This window comes from Zalophus californianus, chromosome 4 (genome assembly GCF_009762305.2).
Source record: "Zalophus californianus isolate mZalCal1 chromosome 4, mZalCal1.pri.v2, whole genome shotgun sequence".
In the NCBI taxonomy this organism is placed as follows: domain Eukaryota; kingdom Metazoa; phylum Chordata; class Mammalia; order Carnivora; family Otariidae; genus Zalophus; species Zalophus californianus.
In genome coordinates this window covers 63,897,946-63,924,597 of record NC_045598.1, presented here as the reverse complement: position 1 = coordinate 63,924,597, position 26,652 = coordinate 63,897,946, and the positions used below count along the sequence as shown (strand labels likewise).

The following is a 26,652-nucleotide window of genomic DNA, read 5'->3' as shown; positions in this document are numbered from 1 at the left end:
GAAAATAAGAATTTGAGGTCTGATAAAATATAACTATGAAAAGAAACTTCGTAGGGAGGAGAGAAGCTGAAAAATAAATAGAAAGTCTTCAAGGAGATAGTCTGTTTACATTTTTTAAAATTGGAGATAATATGAGTGGGTAGACTTCTATTGAACATTACCCACATAAAATTCTCAAGCATGGTATTACACACATTTTATTTAATGAAGATTTAATTTTGATCGAACCAATAACATGATCAAGAGAATGATTCTGATCAATCCGTAACTACAATGGGTCAAATAAACCTTTGAATTTGAAAATCTTATCTAAATGAAGACATAATTACTGATGAAAGCAATTAGGATGTCTGTGGGCCTCCATTTGTACTCTCGCCTCAGGCTCTGAAAATATTGTGGGCAGGTCTGGATATACATAAAATGTAAGTATACAGAAAGATTGAAAATTTCAGGATGGGAAAACGATATAAAAGTCAAACGCTAATCAAAAGAAATTGTAATGGCTATTTTAATAGCAAATGGAAACAAAATAGACAAAAAAAAATCACATGCAGTTTTTAAAAAAACACATAGCAGTCTCATATTTAGGTTTAAAAAAAACAGAGAATGCAATGCAAACAATTGGCAGAAGTAAACCAAAATTATATTATTTATACCAAAGTGTTAGGAATATGGAAACATTTCTCCTTTCCTTCTATTTTTCAAAATGTTTACATTATTTTTAGATAAAGAAATATAATTAATGAAATTAATGTATTTTCCTCTATTTTTGTCTGTTTATTTATTTATTTATTTATTTATTTATTTATTTATTTATTTATAGGTGGGAACATCTAGAAGTAAGGTCTGCACAAGCATGCTGTGATGGGAACTGGAAACTCGGGTATTTCCACAGGGAGGGAAAAAGAGAGAAAAAAGAAGGAAGCACTTCAAAAAATGAATGAGAATGCCAGTGTTCATTGCAGCATTATTCCCAATGGCCAATAGGTGAAAATAATCCAAGTGTCCATCAAAAGATAAATGGATAAACATATTGTGGTATATCCATACAGCAGAATATTATTCAACCATAAAAAGGAACAAAGTTCTTTTTGTTGTTGTTGCTGTTTCAAGTTTTTAAGTTCTAATTAGTTAACATATAGTGTAATATTGGTTTCAAGAGTAGAATTTACTTACTTACATATAACACCCAGTGCTCATCACAAGTGCCCTCCTTAATACCCATCATGTATTTAACCCATCCCCCCATGCCCCTCCCCTCCAGCAACCCTCGGTTTGTTCTCTATAGCTAATAGTCTTTTATTGTTTGCCTCCCTCTGTTTTTTATTTTATTTTATTTTATTTTTTTAAGATTTATTTATTTGACAGAGAGAGACACAGTGAGAGAGGGATCACAAGCAGGGGGAGTAGGAGAGGGAGAAGCAGGCTTCCTGCTGAGCAGGGAACCCAATGCGGGGCACAGTTCCAGGACCCTGGGATCATGACCTGAGCCGAAGGCAGATGCTTATGGAATGAGCTACCCAGGCGCCCCTGTTTTTTATTTTAAAGATTTATTTATTTATTAGAGAGAGAGAGCACAAGCAGGGGGAGAAGTAGGCTCCTTGTTGAGCAAGGAGCTTGATGTGGGACCCAGTCCCAGGGCCCCAGGATCATGACCTGAACTGAAGGCAGACGCTTAACTGACTGAGCCACCTAGGCATCCCTGCCTCTGTTTATTTTTTATTTCTTCCTTCCCCTATATTCATCTGTTTCTTAAATTCTATGTATGAGTGAAATCATATGATATTTGTCTTTCTCTGACTGACTTGTTTCACTTAGCATAGTACACTCTAGCTCCATCCACACCATTGCAAATGGCAAGATTTCATTCTTTTTATGGCTGAGTAATATTCCATTGTATACATATACACACCACATTTTCTTTATGCATTCATCAGTTGATGGACATTTGGGTTCTTTCCATAATTTGGCTATTGTTTTTTTTAAGATTTTTATTTTTACATAATCTCTACACCCAACATGGGGCTCAAACTTACAACCCCAAGATCAAGAGTTACATGCTCTACCAACTGAAACAACCAGGTACCCCTATAATTTGGCTATTGTTAATAATGCTGCTATAAACATCGGCCTGCATGTGCCCCTCTGAATCTGTATTTTTGCATCCTTTGGGTAAATACCTACCACTAATGCAATTGCTGGGTTGTTGGCTAGTTCTATTTTCAACTGTTTGAGGAACCTCCATACTGTTTTCCAGAGTGGCTGCACCAGCTTGCATTCCCACCAACAGTGTAAGAGCATTCCCCTTTCTTTGCATTGTCATCAACATGTGTTGTTTCCTGTGTTGTTAAATTTAGCCATTCTGACAGATGTGAGGTGGTATCTCATTGTGGTTTTGATTTATATTAAAAGGAAAAAAGTTCTGATGCATGCAATGATGTGGGTGAACTTTGGAACATTATTCTAAATGAAATAAGTCAGACATAAAAGGACAAATATTCAATTATTCCACTTCCATGAAATATCTAGAATTTGCCTAAATTCTTAAAGACAGAAAATAGAATAGACATTACCAGGGCCCGGAGGGAGGGAAAATGGGGAGTTATTGCTTAACGGTTACTGAATCTGTTCTAGGTGATGAAAAATTTTGGAAATAGGTAGTGTTGTTGGCTGGCTACACTGTGAATGTAGTTAATGCCACTGAATCGTACACTTACAAATGGTTAAAATATCAAATTTTATGTTATATATATGTCACCACAATAAAAATGTTTTAAAAAATGGATGGGAAGGATTCAGTGATACCTCAATCTAGAGGATAAAGGAGACAACTCAGGCAAAAAAACCAACTCCTGGTTTGATAAAGAGCTTGTCGACAATGATCTCATGTTCTCAGACTTGAGAAGCCACCAACCAAGATATATAAAATATATCTCCTGCCAGTTGGCCGTCAGAGTAGAGGCAGGCCCTGATGTCTCTAATGACAGAATTATTCTACCTATGGACTGGAAGAATAACAGGAGAGCTGAGATTATGCCAAAATGAAGAAATAACAGCTAGCACATATTTGAAAAATGTAAGAAATAAAGAGTAGCTCAGAGACATCGTTGAGTATAAAAAAACAACCAAAAAACAGTCAAGAAGAACAGTCATTGGTTAAAATAAAATAAGGGAATTAAGATGTTTAATAAAACTAGAAGATGAAAAATACAGAAAAACTTGCTAATTAAGAAGGTGATAATTACAATTATTTATGCTGTAAAATTTCTTTTTAGGAAAGACAGTTATGTCCAAGTAAAGCTGTACTGTATATGGACAAGGAATTAGATTTGTACTATAAATGGACAGAGAACCAAATCCGAGAGTGAAGCCCAGAAAATAAAGGCAAACTTGAGATATGTATCTGGACAGGAATCACCCAGTGACCATGAAGACAGCCATCATCTCCAACCCTGTCCTGGAAGCCTATATGAGTTTGCCACAGGCTATGCCCCTAAAATAGCTATTGAAAGGTTGAAAGGAATTTAGAGAAAAGTGACCAGAAGGATTAAGGAACTACTGGGAATAATTCATAAAACTTAAAAATTCTGGAACACATTTTGTAGCTGAGCAAACAGGAGAGAGATCAAAGGTAGGGAAGGAGGCATCACCACAATTTAAAAGTGCTTTAGGGTTGTAAACAACGGGGAAAGAACGGAGATGTTAAGCTAGTAGAGGGATGTATATACCTTCAAGATTAATAAGTGGAGAATTTAGCACAATTATCAAGACATATTTCCTGACTATTCCTATTCTAATTGGACTATACCTTGGTTTGAAGCTATTAAACAAGGTAAGGATCTAACATCATACTGATAAAACAATACACACATAGACCCCACATACCCAAAATAAAGGAATAAAAAAATGGGAAGGAATTACATTAAAGTGTCACATCTACACACATCTGATATGTATGAAAAAAAATCTGTAAGGAAATACATCAAATTACTAACAATAGTTATGTCTTGGTGGCAGGTTTATAAATAATTGCTATTTTCTTTTTACATTTTGCCATTTTGAGAAGACAATGCATTTACAACTGGGCAGGGGGTTAAGTTTGCTTTTCAGAACTAGCCGTCTGGCTCTCTTCTTCCTTATTTCTTTTTCAACATGCTACAGTGGGGATGATGCAGAGGAAGCTTTTCCCAGATCGAAAGCTTTCCATGCTCTCAAATATGGTCTACGGGCATAATTTGCATGGAATGCTACCGAGTTTTGGTGTTCACAGGTTGGCAGAATACCCCGGAAGATATATAAATTAAGGTCTGGCCCCTTTCCATCCTTTAAATCTTCTAGTGGATGAGACACCATCAGGATGCTCTGTGGGCCCAGTAAGAAGGGCCCTTCACTTGGCAGACCAGTCAGTATTGAGATTCATAACTCCCTTGAGGACATGAGCTTACTCATCTTAGAGGCATCCTATGGCGCTCATTTCAGAAAAAAAGCCTGGTTGCCACTCTCCCCAACCCTTGTGCATCCTGGTCACAGGAATTTATTTTTGACAAAGTGATTCCTTTGCCCTCTGATGTTCTGTTCTGTTATCAAACAGCACATCAAATCACATTTAAATGTAATGATGTCAAGTAACTGTGATCTCATCCTAGATACTACAGAGCCCATGACAAGCCACCCTTACTAGAACCCAGTCAGCATTTCGTGCCTTTATGGCCAGAAAGAGGGCCCCTAAGCTAATAGTGAAGAAACAACTCGTGTGATTTCTTGCTCTGGTCCTTATTCTTGGTTCTGGGTCCCGTTATTTTATCTTTACACTTCACTACTGCAGGCCCATTCAGTCAGGATACCCTGTTCTCTAGGACAGCTCTCTCTTAACTTTAAATTTCTGAACTTTTGAGTTAAAGACTCATCACATTTCAAACTGAGCCCGAACCACACAGAGTTGTTAATAAAAATAATGGGCATATTTCTTCAAGGGATTCGTGGTGGCTCGAGCATCAGAGCAAAGCTTTGTTCTGTCTGGCTGGGGCATTGGTAGTGAATACAGACAAATTCCTACAATCCCCTTTCCCTTTTCCATGTTCTGGGCGAATGTCATCACTTCCTGCACTTTGTTCACAACTTTGAAACAAGTGAAGTAAAAATGAAATGAACCAGCTTTATAATTTGCAGTATAGAGTGGAAACACTATGGGTAATGGGTAATGAGAGACAACTGCAAATCCCAGACAACAGCCTGGCAGGTGCGACATGGCCAAGTCACCCCACATATGGGACCCATAAAAACAGAGTTCATTCAGATACATACATTTTTTTTTGCTCCCAATCAAATGTTTTTTAATGAATTAAGAATCAGACTCCCTCTTGACAAATTTTCCATTAATTTATGGCCAATTTCCTTCTGATGCAAGTGAAATAGAAACTTGACTTTTCCTAGAAATTGTTAACAAGTGATTTAGATGAAAGACAATTGCTCTTTCTGTAAGTCTGTGGGAGAGGAAGGAGGAAATCACTCTCTACCTCATACTTCCAAGAGATCTATACCTGGTAAGATTTATCATGCAAAAACTTGACAAGGTTATTCTAGAAGCAAGTCTCTCCTGAGTAGAACTGTTACATAAGAGTCCCTCTCTGGCAGCACATTTATCCCACACCCCAGTGGCTGTGCTGCAGATGTAAACTTTAATTCCTGGTGTGGCCAAGTGTGCATTATGGAGTCTCCACAAACGGCTTGCTTTGGCCTTAACCACAACACCATTATTTTGCTCAAGCAGTATGCGGTATTAAGATACACAGTGAGGTTCAAAATTAGACAACGTTGGAGTGCCATCTGGGGTCACCCTCCAACTCTCTTTGCTAACTCCTGAGAGGCAGTCTTGAACCACTAACCTGCTGTTTGAGAGCTGCATCCAGACTCTCTGCACTGACATGGCGGGGTGGGCAACCACACCAACGTAAGGTGGGCAGAAACTTAGGGTCTCTTCCTCCTCTGGCCACCAGCATCATTCACTCAGATCACAGCAACAGTCTGCTAACTGGCCCTCTTCCCCTCACCCAGAACTCCTCTGACCTGTGCCACGCTGAAGCCATGGTAATCCATTGGAAGACACACCTGACTGGAGTCACTCTTACAATTTACCCCTTAAAGACTTCCGTAAAATTTTTAGGATAAAATCTAACCTCCATAGCATGTAAATATTGATATCCAAATCTGCACTCTAATTTCATGTCTTTTTATCTGCCTCTCAAAGGATGTGAGTTTCGTGGAGTCAGGGATCACACCTATTTGGTGTTGCCTCCTGGGTCTTGAACACAGTGTCAAGTATATGGTAGGTACACAATATTATTTGATAAATAAAGTAATTAATGAATTTACTTTAACTCTTCCTCTGCCACAGATTAGCTCAGGCCTAGATGTTATGTGACTTGCCAAAGACCTTGCAACAAGTAAAAAGCTTGGGTATGTTCTCCTGCCTCCCATGATACCATACTGTCCTCAAACATGGGCATTCAATGCCTGGACTACCACTCTGAAGGGTCAGCAGATGACGCTCTGTATTTAAAGGGGAACCAAAAATTAAAGATACATATGTCACGTATGTGAAGTCCTTCTGCCCCTACTTATCACTTCTGTCTATTCCTGTGATTAGTAAGTCTATTAGCCACACTTATTCAAATCTCTTCCTATCATATACAGTTACAACAGGATGCTGCTTCATCCGACATTCAACAAAGATTTATTGAGTTTTGACATATATGAGATACAGTTTTAGGGTCTGGAGGTACCACAATGGATTAAGTTATGTTCCTTGGCTTCAAAAAGGCACAATCTAGTCAGGGAGACAAGCATGTGGACAAATAACCACAATATTGTGTGATGAGAGGCATATACAAGATACAGAAAATATTTTAACACTTACCAACATATAGTAATTATAGTATTTCCTCTACTGTGACTTTCCTGTGGTCAGGACTAGGTCCTTCCTCTCATTCCTTCCCCTGTGTTTAACACATCATAGGTACTCAGTCAATAAGTAACTGACTGACAAATGCAAGGCTGGCATAAAAGAATGTGGGATCTACTCTGCACAGAGGTTACATGGGGGAAGACTCTGGAAAGGAGATACTTGAGCTAGATCTTAATGAATGGTTAGTTCTCTTCCTGGCAGATAAAAGGAGAAAGGGCATTCCATGCTGGAGGAAAAGCAGGGAAACATGAGACAGCAAGATGTATTCCCTGGGTGTGTGGAGCTTAGGCAGAAGGGAAGTGAGGTTGGAGAACTAGGCCAGACAGACCCTATCAGGCCTGTGAGCCTTCCTGTGGAGTCTGCACTTGATCCTCTTGGTAACGGGAAGCTATTGGAGGCATGCAAGGAACATGAGCAGATCTGTAAATTAGAAATGCAATAATGCAGTTCAGTCAGTGGAGAAGTCCCATATGTGCAATTAATTTCCAGAATATGCTTTCTTATTAAAAAAATGGCATAACTCTGCATTTCAGTCTGCCAGAGAGTTCTCAGACTCCGTGAGGTTCCCAGGAACACTATGGACACCTTCATAGCCGTTAAAAGAGAATATAATAAAAAGTTATGTTTTCATACTGAGCTACAACAGCTATCAAGGTTAATTTTCCCTACTATGGGTAAAATGGTTTCTTATCTGCCTAAAGTAATTCTATCTCAGAGTAGGTATTACATCTCAGAACGTAGGAGGAGTCAATGGTTACTTGCAGAATGGCAGTGTTTCAAACACTTGCTTAACTGAGTCTCCTGATTATGTTTTCTTCCCCACTGTGGAGAAGGTAATTCAGTTAAACAAGTGGTCTGTTCATGACATTTTTCCGCAAATGATAACATGGCACTCCTTTTGGCTTGGTTTACTTTTTAAAGGCAAACCTGACTCAGATTTGCAAATTGTTCTAATTACTTGCGTACCATGCATTTTATGAAGCTTTTCAAGTAGCCATTGCTAAGCCAGTGGTTGGTGGAAGCTCTTTTTAACTATCCATATTCTCATAATCATTTCAGAATAATAAGATATTTAAATATTTATTTCTTTCCAATAACTGGGTAGGCCTAGGCTCTTCATTTTAATAAATTCTGTTCAAATATTGTTGAGTCATTGCTGAGAATATATTGGCACTGAACTTTCCTTATGGTAATGACATTCATGTCAGAGACCCACGTTTTTAACCCCAGGTCTGCCACTCACTGGAGACTCTGGGCAAATCACACGAGCACTTGTGAATTCCTTTTGGTAATTTTCAAGGTTTCCTTCCAGCTCAAAACTCTGAGTATGTTTTAAGAGATCTGATTAGTACAAGTACATAGAAATGCAAGAGTTACAGAACTACAGACTGTGGCAGGGGAAATTGATATTTATGACACAGTGCCAAATAGAAATTTTTCAGGTGGTTTTAGTTTAGAAGAAATTACAATCCTTATATAGATATACTTATTTATTCCACAAATACGCACTGAAAACCCATTCTATATCAGACATTATATTAAAGCCTGAGAATACAATGACAAGAAAGAGAGAGAAAAAAAAAAGCCCCAGTTTCCAAAAGCTGATTGTAGAGCAGGGAAGGCAGACAATCTGAGACAAGAAACAACAATAAGCTGGAATAAATATTACCATGGGATCCTGGCTAAGAAGACAAAACATACAGCTTAGATCTAACCTGGGCTACAAGTCAGGGAAGGTTTCCCTGAAGATATGCTGTCTAAACTGAAAGAATATGCATGCCTGTCACTTTTATTTGGGAAACCATATTGACTAGAGTATGCAATAAAAATATTTATTTGTCCCAGACCTAGACTAAGAGTTTAGGAGTAAAGAGCTCATGAAGAAGAACTGGAGTGCATCTCATAAATACCCCCACCCTCAAGTTTTTATCAGTCATTTGATCATAAACTCACTTCTAAGGGAATTCTTCTCTTGAATCAGGTTCACAGAGTATGGATAATAATATCATTATCTAAGAAATAAAAATTCCTTGTCTTTCTATACTTAAGATCCTTCAGAGCTGCTCAAAGAGTATATAGTAGATGTACAGGAGGCTTCAATGGTTTGTTGATTAGTAATGGGTTTTAATTTTTCACAGTGTTTTCTCATCTCCAATCTTCCTTCATCTTGGCATTCACAGGAACGGAATTAGAGTGCACTGCAACTTGACCCTAGAGGTTATGGAAAGTCCCCTCTCTAGCGGATGTCATGTTTCCAGGACAGATCTGATGGCAAATGTTCTGTCTTGTGGCCAACACAAATTTTATCATACCATGAGGTATGAGATTTGGTTTGGAAAATACGGTCACCATGTGACAGAAACAGTTGAACAGGGCAATAGGGTTAGCTCCCTTCAAGAGTCCAGGAGACCCTACACCATGCTAAAGGAAAATCATAAAGAGACTGAATATTTTGAATTTAAAATCTATCCACTTTGAAGTTGCTTTGTCATTCAAGTTGTTTACTAAGTATTCATTGCACATCATACACACACACACACACACACACACACACACATACTAAAAAAGGGCTAAAAAATGCAATTTTAGTTTGAAAGTTTTGTAACTTCTAAACTAATAATAGTATTTAACTTACTTTATAGATGAGAAAGATCACAGAAATTGCCTCCTTTTTAGTGTCAATGCCTTGATTTATTGTTTCCTGGTTTCGTATTATTATTCAGTACTTGCTTTATTATTTAACCTTTCTTGCTTCTTTGTCTTTTCTCTCCGATTAGATCAAAGATTCTTTGATGGTAGGCACTATGTTCTTCCTCCAGAATACCCAATTTTGCAACTATTAGGCCTTCAATGAATATTTACTTAGGGCTATGAGTAGTTCAAAAATCCAGAAACAAATTGGCTATAGAACTACACATGATGATTAAAAACATTTCAAATGATGATTCTCAAACTTTAATGTGCACAAGAGTAGTAAGGGAAGCCTGTTAAAATGTAAACTGCTAAATCTCATTCCGAAAGACTCTTGTTTTAAATCATTTCTTCATCTTCCTTCCATTATTATTACTAGTGTAGTAGTAGTAAACCAAATTAGGAAAGATGAGACATACCAGGGCCTTGGGACTGCATTGGGGTTTCTTATAGAGAAAAGACTTTGCATAAGGTGAGGTAGCTTTATCCCTCTCCACAATCTCCTCTCCCCATATACTCTGCTTTCTTCTTTCCTTCAATAAATACTTGCTGTGTGCTCATTAAGTGTCAAGTATTATTCTAGGGCCTGGAGTTAAACTGGTCAACAAGATGTACAAATACTTTGCTATCACAGCACTTAGATTCTACCTGGGAAGGGGGGGGAGACAAACAATAGAAAAGATAACTTTAAGATTTATTCAGATATTGTTAACTAGTATAAGGAAAATAAAACAGGCTAATGTGATAGAGAATGACTATTAAGGAGAGAGCTATTTAAAGACTGTTGTCCAGAAGAAGATGACATGTGATCTGAGGACTGAATGACCAAAAGGAGCTAACCATGTACAAAATCTTGGGCAAGAGTTTTCCAGGGAGAGGGGAGAGCAAGTGCAAAGGTCCTGAGACACAATGAGTTTTCAAGGACGAGCAAAGAGGACAGAATGCCCAAAAGTGGAGAGGGAGCCAGCTCAGACTCATTTACCAGGTGTGGTCTGGACTTTGGCAGGGGGGGTATCTTGGCATTACTCCTTGGGAAGCTGGAGAAACACTCCTGACTCTCAGAATTAAGGTTATGTATTATAACAAATATTATATGAACATTTCTCCTGTTAAAAGCAACCACATTATTGCAACTCCTCACCCATGAAAAATAGTTCATTTTGTAATTCTTTTTGGTTGACGATTTGTGATAACAGGGTCTTATCACCATTGACAGTTTACATTTTGTTAGTACCTGAGCACTGAAAATTAGCTCACTTTGATTTTGAGATCCAAGTTATCTATCGTTGATTGGCTGCCTCAAATATTATAAAATGGGGTCTAATAAATGGTGCAAACTTACATTTGAGAGTTTATATACTTTTTAAAAAGAAGAATACTTATGCCATAATTCCTAAGTAAGTTATATGGCATGCACCTTTTTTTCTGGTTTTGAATTATTTTTCAACTCTCGCATTGACTTGTCCTATCACTCCAGTTGGACATCTGTGAATTAATAGCAAACATACTGTTACCTCCAAGCAGTTCTGTTTTGTCTGAATAACTGAGTGCTTAAGGAGGGACAGAACCAAGGACAAGCATGTTATTAGTATGTGTAAAATCCATTCCTGGGAGCTACTACTGAAGCAAGGAGATAGCAGCTCAGCTTCAGACCCCATTGATCACTGCTCTTTCATAAGCCATCTCAGAAAAGGGCAGCCCAGGTGACAAGTGGGCCTCCTATGATAAGGGCTCCTGTCCACTGGAAATGGGATTCGGCTCTTGGTTTCATTTCACAGGGTCCACCAGATGGCAAATGACTTTATCTATCCAGACCAGATCCAGGTTGGAAACAATACACTCCATGCCCCCCCTTCCACTCTGCTGGGAGAATTGGAGCTTTTCTCCGAAGGTTGCTTGATTCAGTGTTTGTGCGTGCGTGTGTGTGTGTGTACGCGCGTGTGCATGCACGTGCACTCACGTGCTTTAGTTTGGTTATACATTATGCTGTAGTTCTAAATACAGAAGGTTTCCAAAGCCATGAAAATTGACTTCTTTTCTTGTCTGGCTGATCTGGTTAGAAATCAGTAGCTCCAAAACTGGGGACCACAACAGTAATGGCAGGATAGAGATACAGTACCTGCAGCGACAGACATGAACAAGATTGAAATGAGTTGGTGAAACGTTTGTGGGAAAGGATCTGGGGAAAAGGGTTGGAAATGAAGAGCAAGAATCTCTCTAACAGAAAATGAAAGGTCTTCATTATCACAAGAAACTCCAAGTAGCCTTCACTCCGTCACACTAGAATTACAATTTCAGCTCACATCGTTCGTGAACAAGTAGAGAATATGACCATGGAAAGTGATATTTTAAGCTTCAACACACATTGCTCATCACCGGCCTGACTTGCAGCATGCCTTTCAACAAAAGCACATAGTGATTTAATCTCAACAGTAATTTAGTCTGCAGCCGTATGAGACAAGACAATCATTGCAGACAGCCTGTAATTTGAGAAATTCAGGTGCTGGGGATTAGCACCACCTGTTGAATTTAATCTTAGAGTTATAATGTTAATACCATCATGTAACTGAACATAAACACTACATATTTATCAGACTTTGGGACCTCTAGCAATGGAGATGTGAACATTTTCCTAAATAGTATCTGTAACTCTCTCCAGATTCTGTAAATCAATGGCAAATAAAAAGTCTTTTGGAATTCTGATTCAATATGCAGTAGTATATGGCTTGGTGGTCATCACATCCAGCACATCCTATAATTTTTCTAAGACCTGATATGAGAATGAAAAAAAAGCAATCAGGGTATCATCTAGCAACATAGTAAGAGTAGAAAATCCTGATTTCTTACCCTCCCCTGGGTTAATCTGGAAAAAAAAAAAATCCTAGCAATATTCTAACAAATTTCCACCTCTGCCTAAGCAAGACTATAGGAAGATCTTAAGTAAACCTAAGTAAATAGCAACTTTTGGAGAGGACATGAACACTACATGTACCTCCCTATAGCCATCAGAAATGAAACTTCACCCAATTTCTAGCCAGGTAAATAATAGCAGTAAAATGATGACACTCTGAGTAGAAGTTTACATGTGGTTCAGTGGGACAGTTGGGATAATGCCTACAGAAGAGACATAGATTTTAAGATTTGCATTTGTTCTTTTGCTTGGGGTGGGGTAAACTCTGTTGAATCCTTGGGAGTATGGAATTTGATGACACGTTGGTTTTCTTTGAAAGAATTCCACTGGTATTCATTAGATGCAAAGATCTTCCTGGTCACATTTATAATTCTCTGCTAAGAATTCCAAGGACGGGGCGCCTGGGTGGCTCAGTTGGTTAAGCGACTGCCTTCGGCTCAGGTCATGATCCTGGAGTCCCGGGATCGAGTCCCGCATCGGGCTCCCTGCTCGGCAGGGAGCCCGCTTCTCCCTTTGACCCTCCCCCTCTCACGTGCTCTCTCTCTCTCTCAAATAAATAAATAAAATCTTTAAAAAAAAAAAAGAATTCCAAGGACGTTCACACGTTTATCATCCATATAACACTTCACAGTTTATAAAACCCTTTACTATAGATTATTGTGATTTCTCATATTGAGTTTCAACATTTCTTTTAAAAGGGGCTGTTTTTCATTTTAATGAATAGTACTTTGATACACGGAAAAGGGAATCCAATATATTTGTGTGAATAAACACTGTTTTTGAAAACAAACATGCGGGCATCATATTTTGCCTTATGCTATCAATATTCTCAGCTGTGGTCCATCCAGCAGAACACAGGAAGGAAAGTATTAGGAATACCATTCCAAAGGCAGATCAAAGCTTTCAGCAAATTTACCTTTCGACACCCCATGAACCAAAGCTTCACAAGTGCTATATAGCCATTTCCACTAAACAACACCATGAAAATCCACCAAGTTCAATATATTCATCCTATACCAGTTACACATAAACACCACATCCATCCAGTCAGAAGCCGATGTCTAAACTTTTCTAGAACTCCAGCCCTTATAGGTTGCTTGCACATACAGAGTGTAATCCATCAACATCTTAAAGAAGAAAGTGAAACTGTTATTGAAAAACTGAGGACCCTCTCTACTTTTGATTTCAAGATCCTATCACGAGCCCCCTCTGCACTCCCCAAATCACTTCCTAAAGAAATCCCTTCCTTTCTTCTGCTTCCCCAAATTTTCCCCAGTGCAAAGTCTACCTTTTCAGAGAGAATTTCCTTAAACCTCCCAGGGCAGTGATGTTTCTCATTTCTGTACCCTAACAGTACTGTTTTATACCTAGCATTTCTTATACATTATACCTATTGGCCTATCTATCCACCCATCCACATTTCATGGTATGTTGTTTTTTTCCACAGGCATTCAAGGATCCCTAGCAGCTGGGTCCTGCCTTAAACTTTTACCCTCCAAAATCCTTTTTGCAATATGTACTGCACAAATGAGTGGCAATATTTTGATTGCCACTTAAAAAATTTTTGACTTTTTCATGAACGGTAAGACCCACCTTTTCATGCAAAAGGACCACCTGCTAAATAATACTTTGGTTCACAAGCATAAAATCTAGTAATGTAAAATGCGGAATAGCTGGGTGGTTTCAAGAAATCCTCTAGCCTTTACAGAGCAGATACAGAGTGTAATTGTGTTTTAATAAAAACATATTAGCAGCTTCAAATAATGGGGAATATATTCAAACTGTATTAAAAGATCTTTTCAGAATCAGGAAACTTGATTAGAATTCTCCCAGAGGCTTCGCACACTGAAACCGGAGATTTATTATTTGGGGGAAAGGAGGCTCAATTAAAGAAAATCATCTTATTATTAGACAAGCCATGCAACGGCTTCCCGGAAGGCAGAGAAAAACAGGCCCTCAACGATGAGTTTCAAGCCAATGAAAGCTGAGTTTGTGCCTCCAGCCTTCCGCGCTTGCCTGGGACCGCTCCCCAAGGCTGCGCTGATTCTGCCCAGAGCAATCCGAAGCGCCGAGATCAGAGGGGAATCTTCGAGCAGGGGCCGCGGACTGGCTGCTACTCACCCTCCAGTTCCCGGCGGGGCAATGCTCCGGCCGTTACTCGCGCCATCCCGGCTCTCCTCCCACCAGGGCGCGACTGGCCAAACCAGACGCTTCAGGCACCCAGCACCCACCCGCGGCTGCAATTCTGGGGACCCGAAGGTTCTACTTCCAGGGTCGGTTCCTGTTAGGAAATGGGGCTTTGGGTCCACTCGTCTCACCCCTATTCCCTGAAAAACTTTACCTCCGACTCCAAACGGGAATTCACAGCAAGAAGGAACTATCCCACCCCACCCCAGTGGGTCCGCTCCCGCTTCCAGCCTCCGAATGGCACCTACTCACGGCGCCTCCCAGCCCCCGGGAAAGGGGCAGGCTCAGGTGTGCGGGATCCCCAGGCTGGGTGGCGTGCGCGCTGGCGAGCGAGCTGTCACCTTGTGGTCCCTCACGCCGAGGTATCCGTCCAGCGGCTGCGGTCCCGCGGGGGCCCGGGGCCTCGAGGGGGGGCTGCTCTCCGCCGACGGCTGCGCGCTGCCGGTCGCCGCTGCCTGCTGCTGCTGCGGGGGCCGCTCCTTCTGGCCGCCGAGGCTGCTGTACACGAGCAACAAGCTGGTGCACATGGTGGTGAGCGCCAAACACACAGCCAGACCATGGCGCTGCGGGCGGGCGGAAGAGAGCAGAGGAGAGCCGCTGAGAGCCAACCCCGGCGGAGCGCGCCGGCGGGGACACGCGCGAGACGGTGAGACGCGCGGGGTAAGTCCGGGGCTGGAGGGAGGTGGCCCGCGTCCTAGCCCTCGGCGCGCAGCCGGGGCAGGGGAGGCACCGTCCTCGCGCGTACGGCAGGCGATGCCCGGGAGCGTAGCTGCTCCCGGCCCACGCCACCTCCCAGATCTCTCGGCAGAGGGCAGGTGGTGCGCGGCGCCCGGCTACGCGAGGGAAAGCGCGCTAGCGGCGAGGGCAGAGGTGGGCTCGTACTTTGAGGAGGGGCCTCCCTCCCCTAGCTCGGCTGCTGGAACCTCTAGCCCTTGCACCCGGCCCTTTCTGGACGCGCGGGGCTCTACCTCGGCGATTCTTGCAAGTTTGAAATCCGACAAGAAAACCAAGAAAGTCTGCAAAGATCCCCCCTTCCCCGCCCCTCTTAGTTTTTTGCCAGGCTGTTGCTTTTGGGCACCCCCCCCATCCCCTCAGCCACGCGTCCACCCCTCCACCGCTTCTCCAGCTCTCCGTGGGTCCCCAGACCTCTTGCCTGAGATCCAGAAGCCGAGGCAACCCGAGTTCCCAGCCCGGCTCTGGGATTCCCAGCCAGGCAGAACCAGAGAACCGGAAGGGGACACGGAGCAGGTGGAAAGTTGTCCCTTTGTAACAGGCGACCTCGCGGCGCAGGGTTAGACGCCTCTGGAGCTCTCGGGTGCGCCCCGGGGACGCTGCGTCTGGGGGTCTCCACCTCTGCCCAGAGGAGTTGCCACAAATGACTCACCATCAGGGTCTTCATTTTGGGCACCTCTTTTGTGAGGAATCCTCAGGCACACGCGTCCGGAGCCACTTTTTCTTGGAAGGTTTCCATGGTGGGTGATGGGGGGCGGGCGGCTCTGATTTTCGCCCGGCCGCTGGCCGCGGCTGAGTGGGTAGGAGAGCCGCGGGACCCAGGAAACGCGGCTGTTGCAGAGATTAGAGACAGAATTAAAACTGAACCGGACCCTCGTAGTCTCTCAGTGATCTACACAACTGCCGCCTGCCGCCGCCTGCTGGGTCCTAAAGACCTCTGCATCCCCCCCCTTCCCGCCCCCAAATAGTAATCTTTTCAGCCTAGTGGAATTTCTGGGGCGAGAGAGTTAACCGTGCTAGTGTACCCACCTATTGGTCCGAGGGCTTATTTATCTTTTATGAAGTCATCAAGTAAAAAGGGAGAAGAACCCAATCGGATTCTGAACATCATAGCCATTTGAAAATCTGCAAACTAAATTCTGTTTTGTAATTTTGATAAAAACAAGTCAACTGCCCAAATGTCAGTAGCCCTATTTATAGTTTTTGCATTTATGTTCATAGCATGGGGAAATCTGTCAGGAAATAATTTTTCCAAAAAATTATTTCAGTTGCAACCTTTATATCTAAATCTTCATCTAAATTATTTAATTCATTTACTTGTTTTAAATATTACAATTTATATTTCTCACAGAACTTTGAGGTTTCTAGCATTCATCTAAATGATTTTAAAGTGTTAGATACATTCCGCACATCATTGCCACATGATTAACTGGACCTGTAGATTCTTCCTAATTGTGAGGAAAGATTTCTGGCTGCTAGAGATAAAACTGCTTACTGCTTATTTTTTAAGATTCCTAAGGACTTTGGGGTTCTCCTTATATTGGTCTACTGCACTGACAGTACATAATTTCACCTTAGGATGTTGATTAAAATTTTTTAAAAATTATTGTCTTATGTTGGGGAATTCACATCAATAACTTGTTTTAGGGACATTCTGCTCCCTGCGTTGAATTACAAATGGCATTTGTTAAATGTCTAATTTAGTTAAAGACATATTTCTTGTGAAATTGCTCAGCGAGAATAGTTGTCTTAATGTATTAACACCTCACCTGTAGCAGCGTAATGTTAAAGATTACATTAAGATGGAAATGATCAGCCGGCCAACAGAACCATAGGCACAGTAAGAGCTTTCTCAAGGCCAAAAAAGGCATTACAATCATTTTTTTAATCTTCAGTAATCCATTGCTCCACTGGTGATACAACAGGAACTATTTTTAACTTATGAGGCATCCTCCCATACTTAGTATTAAGAAAGTTAAAATTATTGGTATCACAGTGACTATCCATGCAATGTGTTTGGGGGAAAGCAAGGCACACATAGGATTTAGCCTTTTAAAGAAAAACAGAAAATTCAAAACACGGTCCAACATTGCCAGCCTTGAAGCTATTTATTCAATTTGTGCTCTAGGCATGAATAGTGCCAGTTGTTAGGGCAAGAAAAGCAGCAGCCAGAAGAGAATCTTATCAGATCTTGGCAATTCTTTACTGTATGGTTGCACTTGACACTCAAATTAGGGAAACAAAGGACCAACTTGATGAATCATCGCAAACAGATTATCTGTGTTTCTCCAGGGCTCCTTCTGAGATGCTACTAGTCAGAGCTCCTGCATTTTTCAGGATCATTCCCCTCCCATCGAGCAAGTTGCCCGGTGACCGATAAAACACTTCTAATATATTTTGCTATGCCAAACAGAGCCATCATATTTATGATTTAAGCTCATGGCAGCACGTTGGACATCTGTTACATGGTATGTCTGACCACATTCATTAGGCTTATGCTTTTTTTTTTTTTTCCCTCCTGGGATGGCAGTTAGCTAGTTCCTAAATCTACTTATGAGATGGCTGGAGTAAATTTAAAAATGTAATTCTGAACTTGATTTAAATAATTTCAAGGTCTCTGGCTTTCAAATACTTGATTAGATTGATATGATGATTTTAGGCAGTCTGGCCTGAGAGCCAAATGGACAAGATGGGGTGGGGGAAGGGCAGATGAACCGAATAACCCAAGTTAAAATCTTTGTGCTGTTCAATTCAGTGATCATTTAATTATCACCTGCTATCTGGTGGCCCTATATTAGAGAATACAGAGATGAATAAGACACAGATCCTGTCCTCTAGGAGCTCACAACCTTGTGTGTGTGTGTGTGTGTGCACACGCACATGCCTGTGCATGGAAAGTATGTGAGGCAAGTCTGCAAGTAGGCAATAAGAGACAGTACTAGAGCTTCAACATATATTAATCAGGTACCTACCATGTTAAGCACCTACTCTGGTGAGCACCTACTATGTGCCAGATGTTGGGGATACCTGGATGAATAGATTATGTGCTGCCCTGAAGGAACTCAAGTCTATTCCCAGATAAACGCTATGAACCTTTATGTTATAAAGAACTAACTAGGAAACAATTAAAATACTTGATTCGTTTTTCAACATCTGAATGCTTGCTTATTTAAGATCTAAAGAGTTTGATATTTTAAAGGTATCCACCTGTGTTTGTGTAACTTCATGCACGCTTTTAAGTTAATAATTTGAATATCCAGAAAGAGAAGAAAATAGGCAGCCCTTGCAGGCACTTGCTTGACCTGGAGACATGAAGCAAGCCAATAAAGCTATTTTAGTTCATCTAACTTGTCCAGTTCAACACAAAGTGAGTTGGGGAATCACAATTTGCTTCTCAAAATCCAGGTAGCTGAGTTAGATTTCTCACCACTTAAAATTTTGCCACATTTCTGCCTCGGGTGCCATCACATCCAATCAAATAGATTCCTACTTTTGAAAAAAAGAAAAGAAAGGAAAGGAATAGAAATTGAGTGTTCCACAATGTAGGTTATGTAATACACTGAAGGCAAGAATTTATGAAACAAGGCATGTCATGGGGCGAGGAGGCGGAATCTGAAGCTCAGAGGGAAGAGCAGCCTGTGCACTTGGCCATGAAGGCACCACGAAGCTACAGGAGGAGGCAGAAGGACAAAATACTGGAAACCCCTGAGCCCTGCCTGTGAGTCCTAAGTGACCTCTCAATTCAGAAACAAGTGTTCAAACATTTCAAAGATGAATGAAAAGCAGAAAACAACATAATGTAAATTGCATCTGAGATACAACTCTCCACTTTATATTTTAAAGAAAGAGAAAATTTCTGCTAAATGCAACAAAAGCAAAAAACTTAAGAATGGCAGAAAGTCCTAGAACAAATTTGATATTTGTGCATTTGTGTTCCACAGTTTACTTAGTTCTTTTCATGTCACAGGCTGTACCTAGTGGGCTAGTTGGTTGGAGAACAAGTCCTTGGAGTCAAGTATCCAGGACCCAGATTCTGACTGTACTCCTCAGCAGCTCTGTGACCTTGGGTAAGTTACTTAGTTTCTTCCTCTGTAAAATGGCAATCATAAGAGTACCTATCTCAAAGCATTGATAAATGAGATACTACAAGTATCAAGAGGAGTACTAACAGACTGTTAACTATTGTTAATATTTTATGATTATCTGGGTTTGAAGGTAAAAGACCAGCATTTGACCTATGTGAACAAGAGCTGCATGACCTTGAACAAGGAACTTCAAAAATAGTAAGCAGACTTAGAACTTACTTATAAAATAGATATAACAGAGCCTATCCCCCAAGTCGTTAGAAGGCTCGTTAAGACACTGTATATGTGACTACTTTGTAAACTATGAAACTCTGAGTAAATTAAGGTAATAGTTATTCATTCATCCATCAAATATCGATTGAGTAGCTACTGTGTGTCAGGTACCATTCTTGGCCCTGGGGGTGTGACCAAAAGAGGCAAGGACTCTGCCCCATAAGGCTTATATTCAAGCTAGGGCAACAAACTAATAAAATAGAATGTCAGGCACTAGGAAAAAAAGCAGAGCAAAGCAGTTAGAGACTGGAGTGGGAGTGTATGTACTGTTTTAGTTAGGAGGCTCCCATTTGAGCAGACATTTGAATAAAGTCAGAGAAGGACCCAAGAGCTATCTGGAGGAGGAATAGTCCAGGCAGAGGGAACAACATGTACAAAGGCCATGAGGTAAGAGCTTGACTGGTCTATTGAAGAGACAACAAGGAGGTTGGTGTGGCTGGAGAAGGAGGCAAGAGAGAGAGTAGGGGGGCAGGGTAGGGGAGGAGGGCAGAGAGGCAGTTCAGGGGCAGATCTTCTCGGGCCTCATAGGCCATGAAAAAGACAGGATAAAGGAAACCCCCTGGAGTGTTTAAAGCAGAGGAAGGCCATGGATCGTTAATGTTTTGGAAAGGTCACCCGGCAGCTGTGCTGAGAATAGTTCTCGGGGAGCAAGAATGGAAACTCTGTGATCCTTAGGGAGCTCTTGTAGTAGTCTAGGTGGAAGGATGTCATTGTGCTCTTAGGGATGACTGGTTTTGGGATTTGCCTTGGGGAGCACTGTGGGAAAAGCAGTTTGGGATGGCTCAGAATGGAGAATTTGAATTTAGATGTACTCATATATGGGAGTTCAGGCATGATGCTGGGCTCAGAGGCATGAACTCAGCATTATAGTTCATGAAAGGGTGAGGTCACCTAGGAATGAGCCAGGACACAGAAGAATAAAGGTCACAAGCCTGAGCCCTGGGAGCTCCAAATTTCAGACGCCAAGAATAGGAGGCATCATTACAATAACAATACTGAAAAACAATAAATGACTATCTGAACTTGATTTGATTAGGTGGCTGATTATTTTCATTTTGAATGTATTTTCCATTCCAAGACAGTCAGTCATTTATGTACTCAAAGCATTTTTCAAGCATATTAATTTACGTGTTTATTGTTCATCCTCTCTTCTACATCATAAATTCTCTAGAACTGGAACTATGTCCTATTACTGTTTATATACTACAAGCCTGACACATAACTGAGGGTTAATAATATGAATCACTAACATTTATTTTACCCTTACCACGTGCAAGCACTAAGTCTAAGAGTTTTACATGTATTAGCTCCTTCAGTCCCCACAACAACCCCATGAGGTAGATACTATTACCATCTCCATTGCATAGATGAGTGAACCGAGACCCTGAGAGTCATCTGTGCAAAGTCACTCAGATCCTTTAGCAGGGAGCGAAATAAATATTTGTTAAACAAATAATATTTGTTAAAGAATGAAGAGAAACTTTGTGAGAGTTCCACAGCCAAGTTCTTCTACTGAACTGTAAATTGGTGTGATTTATAAGAATATAGTTTACACCCAATCTGTAGGTAGTATAACCAAAGGCAGTTCCTTGTTTTGTGATCTATTTTTTAGCTACTTTTATTTTTTCAAGATCTATTTTACATACAGTAAAATACTCAAAATCTGAGTGTACAGTTTGATGAGTTTTGACAGAATTTTGCACCTGTTAACCACCACCACCATGAAGATACAGCTCATTTCCATCATTTCAGGGAATACCCTCATGCTTCCTTTCAGTCACACTAACTGCATCCCGTTAGCAAACAGGCAAACATTTTTCTGATTTTTATCACTATGGATGAACTTTGCCTACTCTAAAACAGACAGCATGTGCCTTTTAGTATGACCTCTGTCACTTAGCATAATATTTTAAAGTTTATCCATGTTGTTGAGTGCCTTCCTAGTCTATTCCATTTTATTACTGAATACTATTTTATGGTATGAAAACAGCACAGTTGTTTTTATCCATTCTTGTATCAATGGACATTTAGTTTGTTTCCAGTTTGGGGCTCTTAGGAAGGAAAATACTAAGAATATTCTTGTCTTTTTGTAGATATACAGTTTTATTTTTCTTGCATGAAAACCTGGGCACATAATGGTTGGGTCATGTGATAGGTGTACAGTTAACATTAGGAGAAATTGTCAAACTGTTTTCCACAGTGGTTGTACCACTTTGTATTCTCACTAGCAGTGAATGGGAGCTCTGTTTGTTAGATATCAATATGTTTGTCAGCACCTGGTATGATCAGTCCTTTCAATGTCTCTTTGCTTTTGGAGGGTTTTCAAGATAAAGAAATCCTTGCGTAGCACCCAGGATCCTTTCTTACTCTGTGTCCACTAGTCCTTTTAATCTTATCTCCTGACTTTCTACACAGGAACACTTCAAACTAGCCAAAAAAACCTGTTCCTTGAATTTACTGTATTTATGGTCAGTGAGCTGAGCCTTTGAACAAGCTGCTCTATATCAGGTTCCCTTTTCACATTTCTGCCTGTGCCTGTCCACCGGCACCCCCCACTTTCTGAGCCTACAGTGGGACTGTGAGAGTCCTCCTTTAGCTCACTTAAAAGCACAAGCTTGGAGGCACATAGGCTAGAATTGGTCCAGCCTCTGACTCTTAACTTACCTGTGACCAAAAGCAAGCCACAGATCACTCTTCTCAGTCTCCTCATTTGTAGTAGGCCAAGAATAGAACCTTTCTAGAACAGAGAGTGGTTGTGTAGACAAAATACGTTAATATATATAAAATGTTCACCACCATTCTGATAGTACAGTTGGATCAGACAAAAAGTATGTTTTTCATAGCAGACTGCCTGTTTGGTATAAAAGGAGGGGCCTCCATTCTCAAATGTTTGTTGAGCTTATAATAAAAATAATAATTAAGATGTATTGTGTACCTGCCATCAGGCATTATGTTAATTATAGGCATTGGCTTATTTAATCTGTGATGATGTCATCTCCATTTTACCAGCAAGGAAACTGGGATATAGAGATGTGAGATCACTTGCCCAAGGTGACATGGCTAGAAAATGGTGGGTCAGGATTTGCCCAGGTCTATTTGCCTGCAGTCCCTCCCCTCATCATGTCCACTCCACTGCTTTCTTTATGATCTGACTCTAGGCCAAACCATCCACTAGATGCTGCAGATGCAAAGACAAACCCATGAGCAGCTAATTATAACCCAGTGTGTGAAGTGTAAAAGTTAAGTTATAAAAGAGGGGACAAAGACAAGGGGCAGATGACTCTATGAGAGTGTTTCAGCCATGATTTCTGGCAAAGGGAAATGGTCAGTTGGTTTTAAAAAGTCACTAGAAACAGGCTAGGAGAAGGTCAGTGTCCCCTGGCAGAGAGGACAGCATAAAAAGCATGGAAACATGGAACTTCATGCTGTGTACTAGGAACCAACAAGGAGTTTATGGGTGAGGCAGGGAGTTTTCAGAACCAGGGTGGTTCTGTACAGTTGTAGAGGTTGCAAAAGGATGCACATTTCAGGCATCACATGTCATAGACACTGCAGATGACAGCAAGCATCTTGCTCTACAGACACAGAGTATTACAACAATTTTCCATTAGAGAGAACTAGAGTGTTGTAAGTAACAGAAGCCTTTTAAAATTTGCACAATTGCGCTGTTTGGGCTGAGAGGGGTCTGGTCAGAATTACTTTCTAGTGGCTATCTCTGCAGACAGTGAGAAGGATGAATTTGTAGGCAGAAAGACTAGAGTCAGAGACAGCAGCCAGGATAATGTTGTGGCAATCCGGGTGAGAGATAAAAGCTTCAGCCAGAGCAGGGTGGGTTGGATGGATTCAAGAAATTCTTAGGCAGGTATTATGTTATAATGGCTAAAGTGGATCAAATCTTAACTATGCAGAAGAGGATTTATAAATACAAAGCCATGCTCTTTCCATGCAAAATAGTGTGTAGGATTCTGGCCACATTTCAAAATGACATAGTCTAATAATAATAAAAAAATGGCTTACATCTTGTCTTAATTTGGGTTCTCTCAGAAGCATACCCCGAGATCAGGATCCATGTGCAAGTATTTCTTTGGCAGGTGAAGAAAACCCCATGGCGGGGTGGGGGGGGAGGTGCGGAGGGAGTAGGGAAGTGGCCCAAGAGGGGAAGGCAGCCCATAAATGGCACATCACCAAACAAGTTACTACTGTAGAAGACTGGGGCTCAGTCCTGCTGGGGAAATTCTGGCGGTTAAGATAGAACTCAGGCCTTGGTTATTTCACCTGAGGGCCGGGGAATAGTGCTATTTGTTTGGCTGAGGGCTGCGCTGGGCATTGAGTGGGGGGCATGGATGCCTTGGCACAGGTGGCAAAGCGGGCAGGCTCTGGGGCAGGCATGTGGGAGGCAGGCAGCCACGTGCACGTGCTGGAGCTTTAAGTCCCCAGTTGGCACCCCAGGGGTGAAAGCAGGGGATACGGGCAAGGAAGCCACAGCATCTGCCACACGCAGAAATTGTTCGTTCCGAGTTTTCAAAGGATTCAAATTCCTTATGTCATTTGAACCTCCCAGTAACCTTGTGAGGTAGAAAAACATGTGGTTTCCAACTAAGGCTGGGATTCTCTTATTCATGGTCACTTCCTCCTGCCTCCCCAGCTGCTATTTCAGATAGAAACCTCTCTTGTCAGGGTCCCTCCTTTTTTCTTCACTTCTGATCTGTTTAGGTGTCTGTCTCCTGATGGAGATGGTGAGCAGTTTAATTGAGAAATTTTGTACGGTTCACCTTCATTTTCCCAGATACTGAGAAACAGTATCTAAGCATCTATGCTTGGTAAATGTGATTGGGTGGATGGATGAATGATTATTATCATCACTGTTTGAACTTTGTTAAAACTGGGACTGAGTGAGTTGAAAGCAAATTACCCAAAGTCACACAGCCACTTGGTAGAGGCAGGACTTGAACTCAGCTCTTCCGTTCAACTCTGGAAAATTCTTACTGTCACCACACAGCTCAGTGAGGGTGGACATGGTGAAACTTTGTTGGGGATTCGTAAGCCCCACTGACCTATGAAGTTTGGAATATTTGAGCTTAGGCCAACAACCATGAAGGAAGACCAGAAAACTTCAGTAGAGGGAGCTTTTTACATTAGGAGGTGATTTTTGTTTTATTACTTATCATATCTCAAAGTAAAATGGGGAAAGATAAATAGAGGCCAACACTCTGACCCCATAAAAGGACACACATCTTTTTTCTCCACATATAAGGGATAAAGGACTATCCCTGCAGGACCTGAGGTAGCAATCTAAGAGCCCAGGGGGGTTGTGTGCTGCAAAGCTCCCTGTGCTCCCGGCTAACCCAGGAGGTCAAGGGTGACTGGGCCTTCTTGGAAGGCAGGTTTTTTTTATTCTTTTAATGCAGCACACAACATAAGGGGTAGCAGCTGCAAGAGGGAAAACCAGTTAAGGAGTTTTCAAAATGAATTTATAAGTGCGTTCTTGAGGGTCCTTGCAATATTTCTGCTAATGTAAAAGGCATGATTGATTTAGATGCATCTTTCTGCTTCTCTTCCCACGCTAATTTATATCGCTCTGTGTCTTCTTCCCTTTGTTTGGAAATGATGCATATGCCATTTAAAATAGCTGACTTTATTTAAGCAGCTTTGGAATGTTAAACTTTTAAAAAGTCAACATCACTAAAAAAAAGTCAACTTGAACCCCATGTCCTCGCTGAAAGCTAAATTTGTGATTTTCAAATTTATTTTTATCTGTGGACTTCACCGACACTTCACCTCTGTGTAAAGTTAATGGTATAAGCTCTACTATCACCTGGATTCATGTTTGAATACCAGCTCTACCTTTTATGGACTATGACTTTGAGCAAGATACAGAATCTCTGTAAGTCCCACTTGTCTCATCCACGCAAGGGGATAGTAATACTGCCCTCCTCAGAGGGACCATTTCAAGGATTTAAATGAGGTAATGATGACAGCACCTAACACATAGCATTTTCTGTCTACTTAATGCTCATAACCCTTTCAGTTATGTCCTATTGTTATGTCCTTTTACAAGTAAGAAAACTGAGGCATGGATAGGCACAATATCTTGCCGAAGATCCAGTTACCTGGGGCAGTATCAATATTTGGACCCTCACATACAATGAAATTTTAAAACATCCAACTCTGTCATTCATTGTTGTTGTTAAAATACTATCTTACCTGGAGGCTCACTGTATGAATTAAAATTGGAGCCTTCCAGGTTGACATAGAGGTGGGGAGCCCAGATCTCTTCTGCCTCCCTGAGGCGGCCATGGGGGCACCTCCTCAGAAAACAAGCATAACTAGGAAACCACTGGCTTTCCTCACACTGGTAGAGGAAAAGAAACATTAATAAAAAATGAAAACAAGCTGATGGATACCTATACATGTTCTGCTTGTTTTGCCTTAGATGGCCTATTGGATACTTCAGAAGTAACTACCTCCTCTTGTTGTTTCTCAAATAATAAACTGCCGCATCTCCTAAGATGACAGACGAGAACTGTGACAACAGATTTTTTGGCCTGCTTTTATGAAATCCTAATGAGGGTGTGTCAGTGGCACAACCAGATAGTTTTGCATTGAAATTTGCACTTAAATGACAACCGAAATTGTTTTTTTTTAAAGATCTTATTTATTTGACAGAGAGAGAGAGTACAAGCAGGGGGAGCGGCAGGGAGAGGGAGAGGGAGAAGCAGGCTCCCCACTGAGCAGGGAGCCTGATGTGGGGCTCGATCCTCCCGGGATCATGACCTGAGCCAAAGGCAGACACTTAACAGACTGAGCAC

General features: G+C 41.2%; 1 protein-coding gene and 1 long non-coding RNA gene across 2 annotated transcripts in view; one reads left to right on the top strand and one right to left on the bottom strand.

The window, feature by feature from the left end:
* Positions 1 to 16,394, bottom strand: part of ST6GALNAC5 (ST6 N-acetylgalactosaminide alpha-2,6-sialyltransferase 5) — a 173,938-nt gene extending 157,544 nt beyond the window's left edge. The window contains exons 1-2 of the mRNA XM_027578869.2: positions 16,138 to 16,394; positions 15,095 to 15,316 (exon numbers count right to left, since the gene is read on the bottom strand). Coding sequence (XP_027434670.1) covers positions 15,095 to 15,316; positions 16,138 to 16,152 — 237 coding nt within the window. The 5' untranslated portion in view covers positions 16,153 to 16,394. The remainder of the gene's footprint in view (positions 1 to 15,094; positions 15,317 to 16,137) is intronic.
* The window catches only part of LOC113914071, a 113,090-nt gene continuing 101,717 nt past the window's right edge, over positions 15,280 to 26,652 (top strand). The window contains exons 1-2 of the long non-coding RNA XR_003517369.1: positions 15,280 to 15,413; positions 19,453 to 19,552. This is a non-coding gene — a long non-coding RNA (uncharacterized LOC113914071). The remainder of the gene's footprint in view (positions 15,414 to 19,452; positions 19,553 to 26,652) is intronic.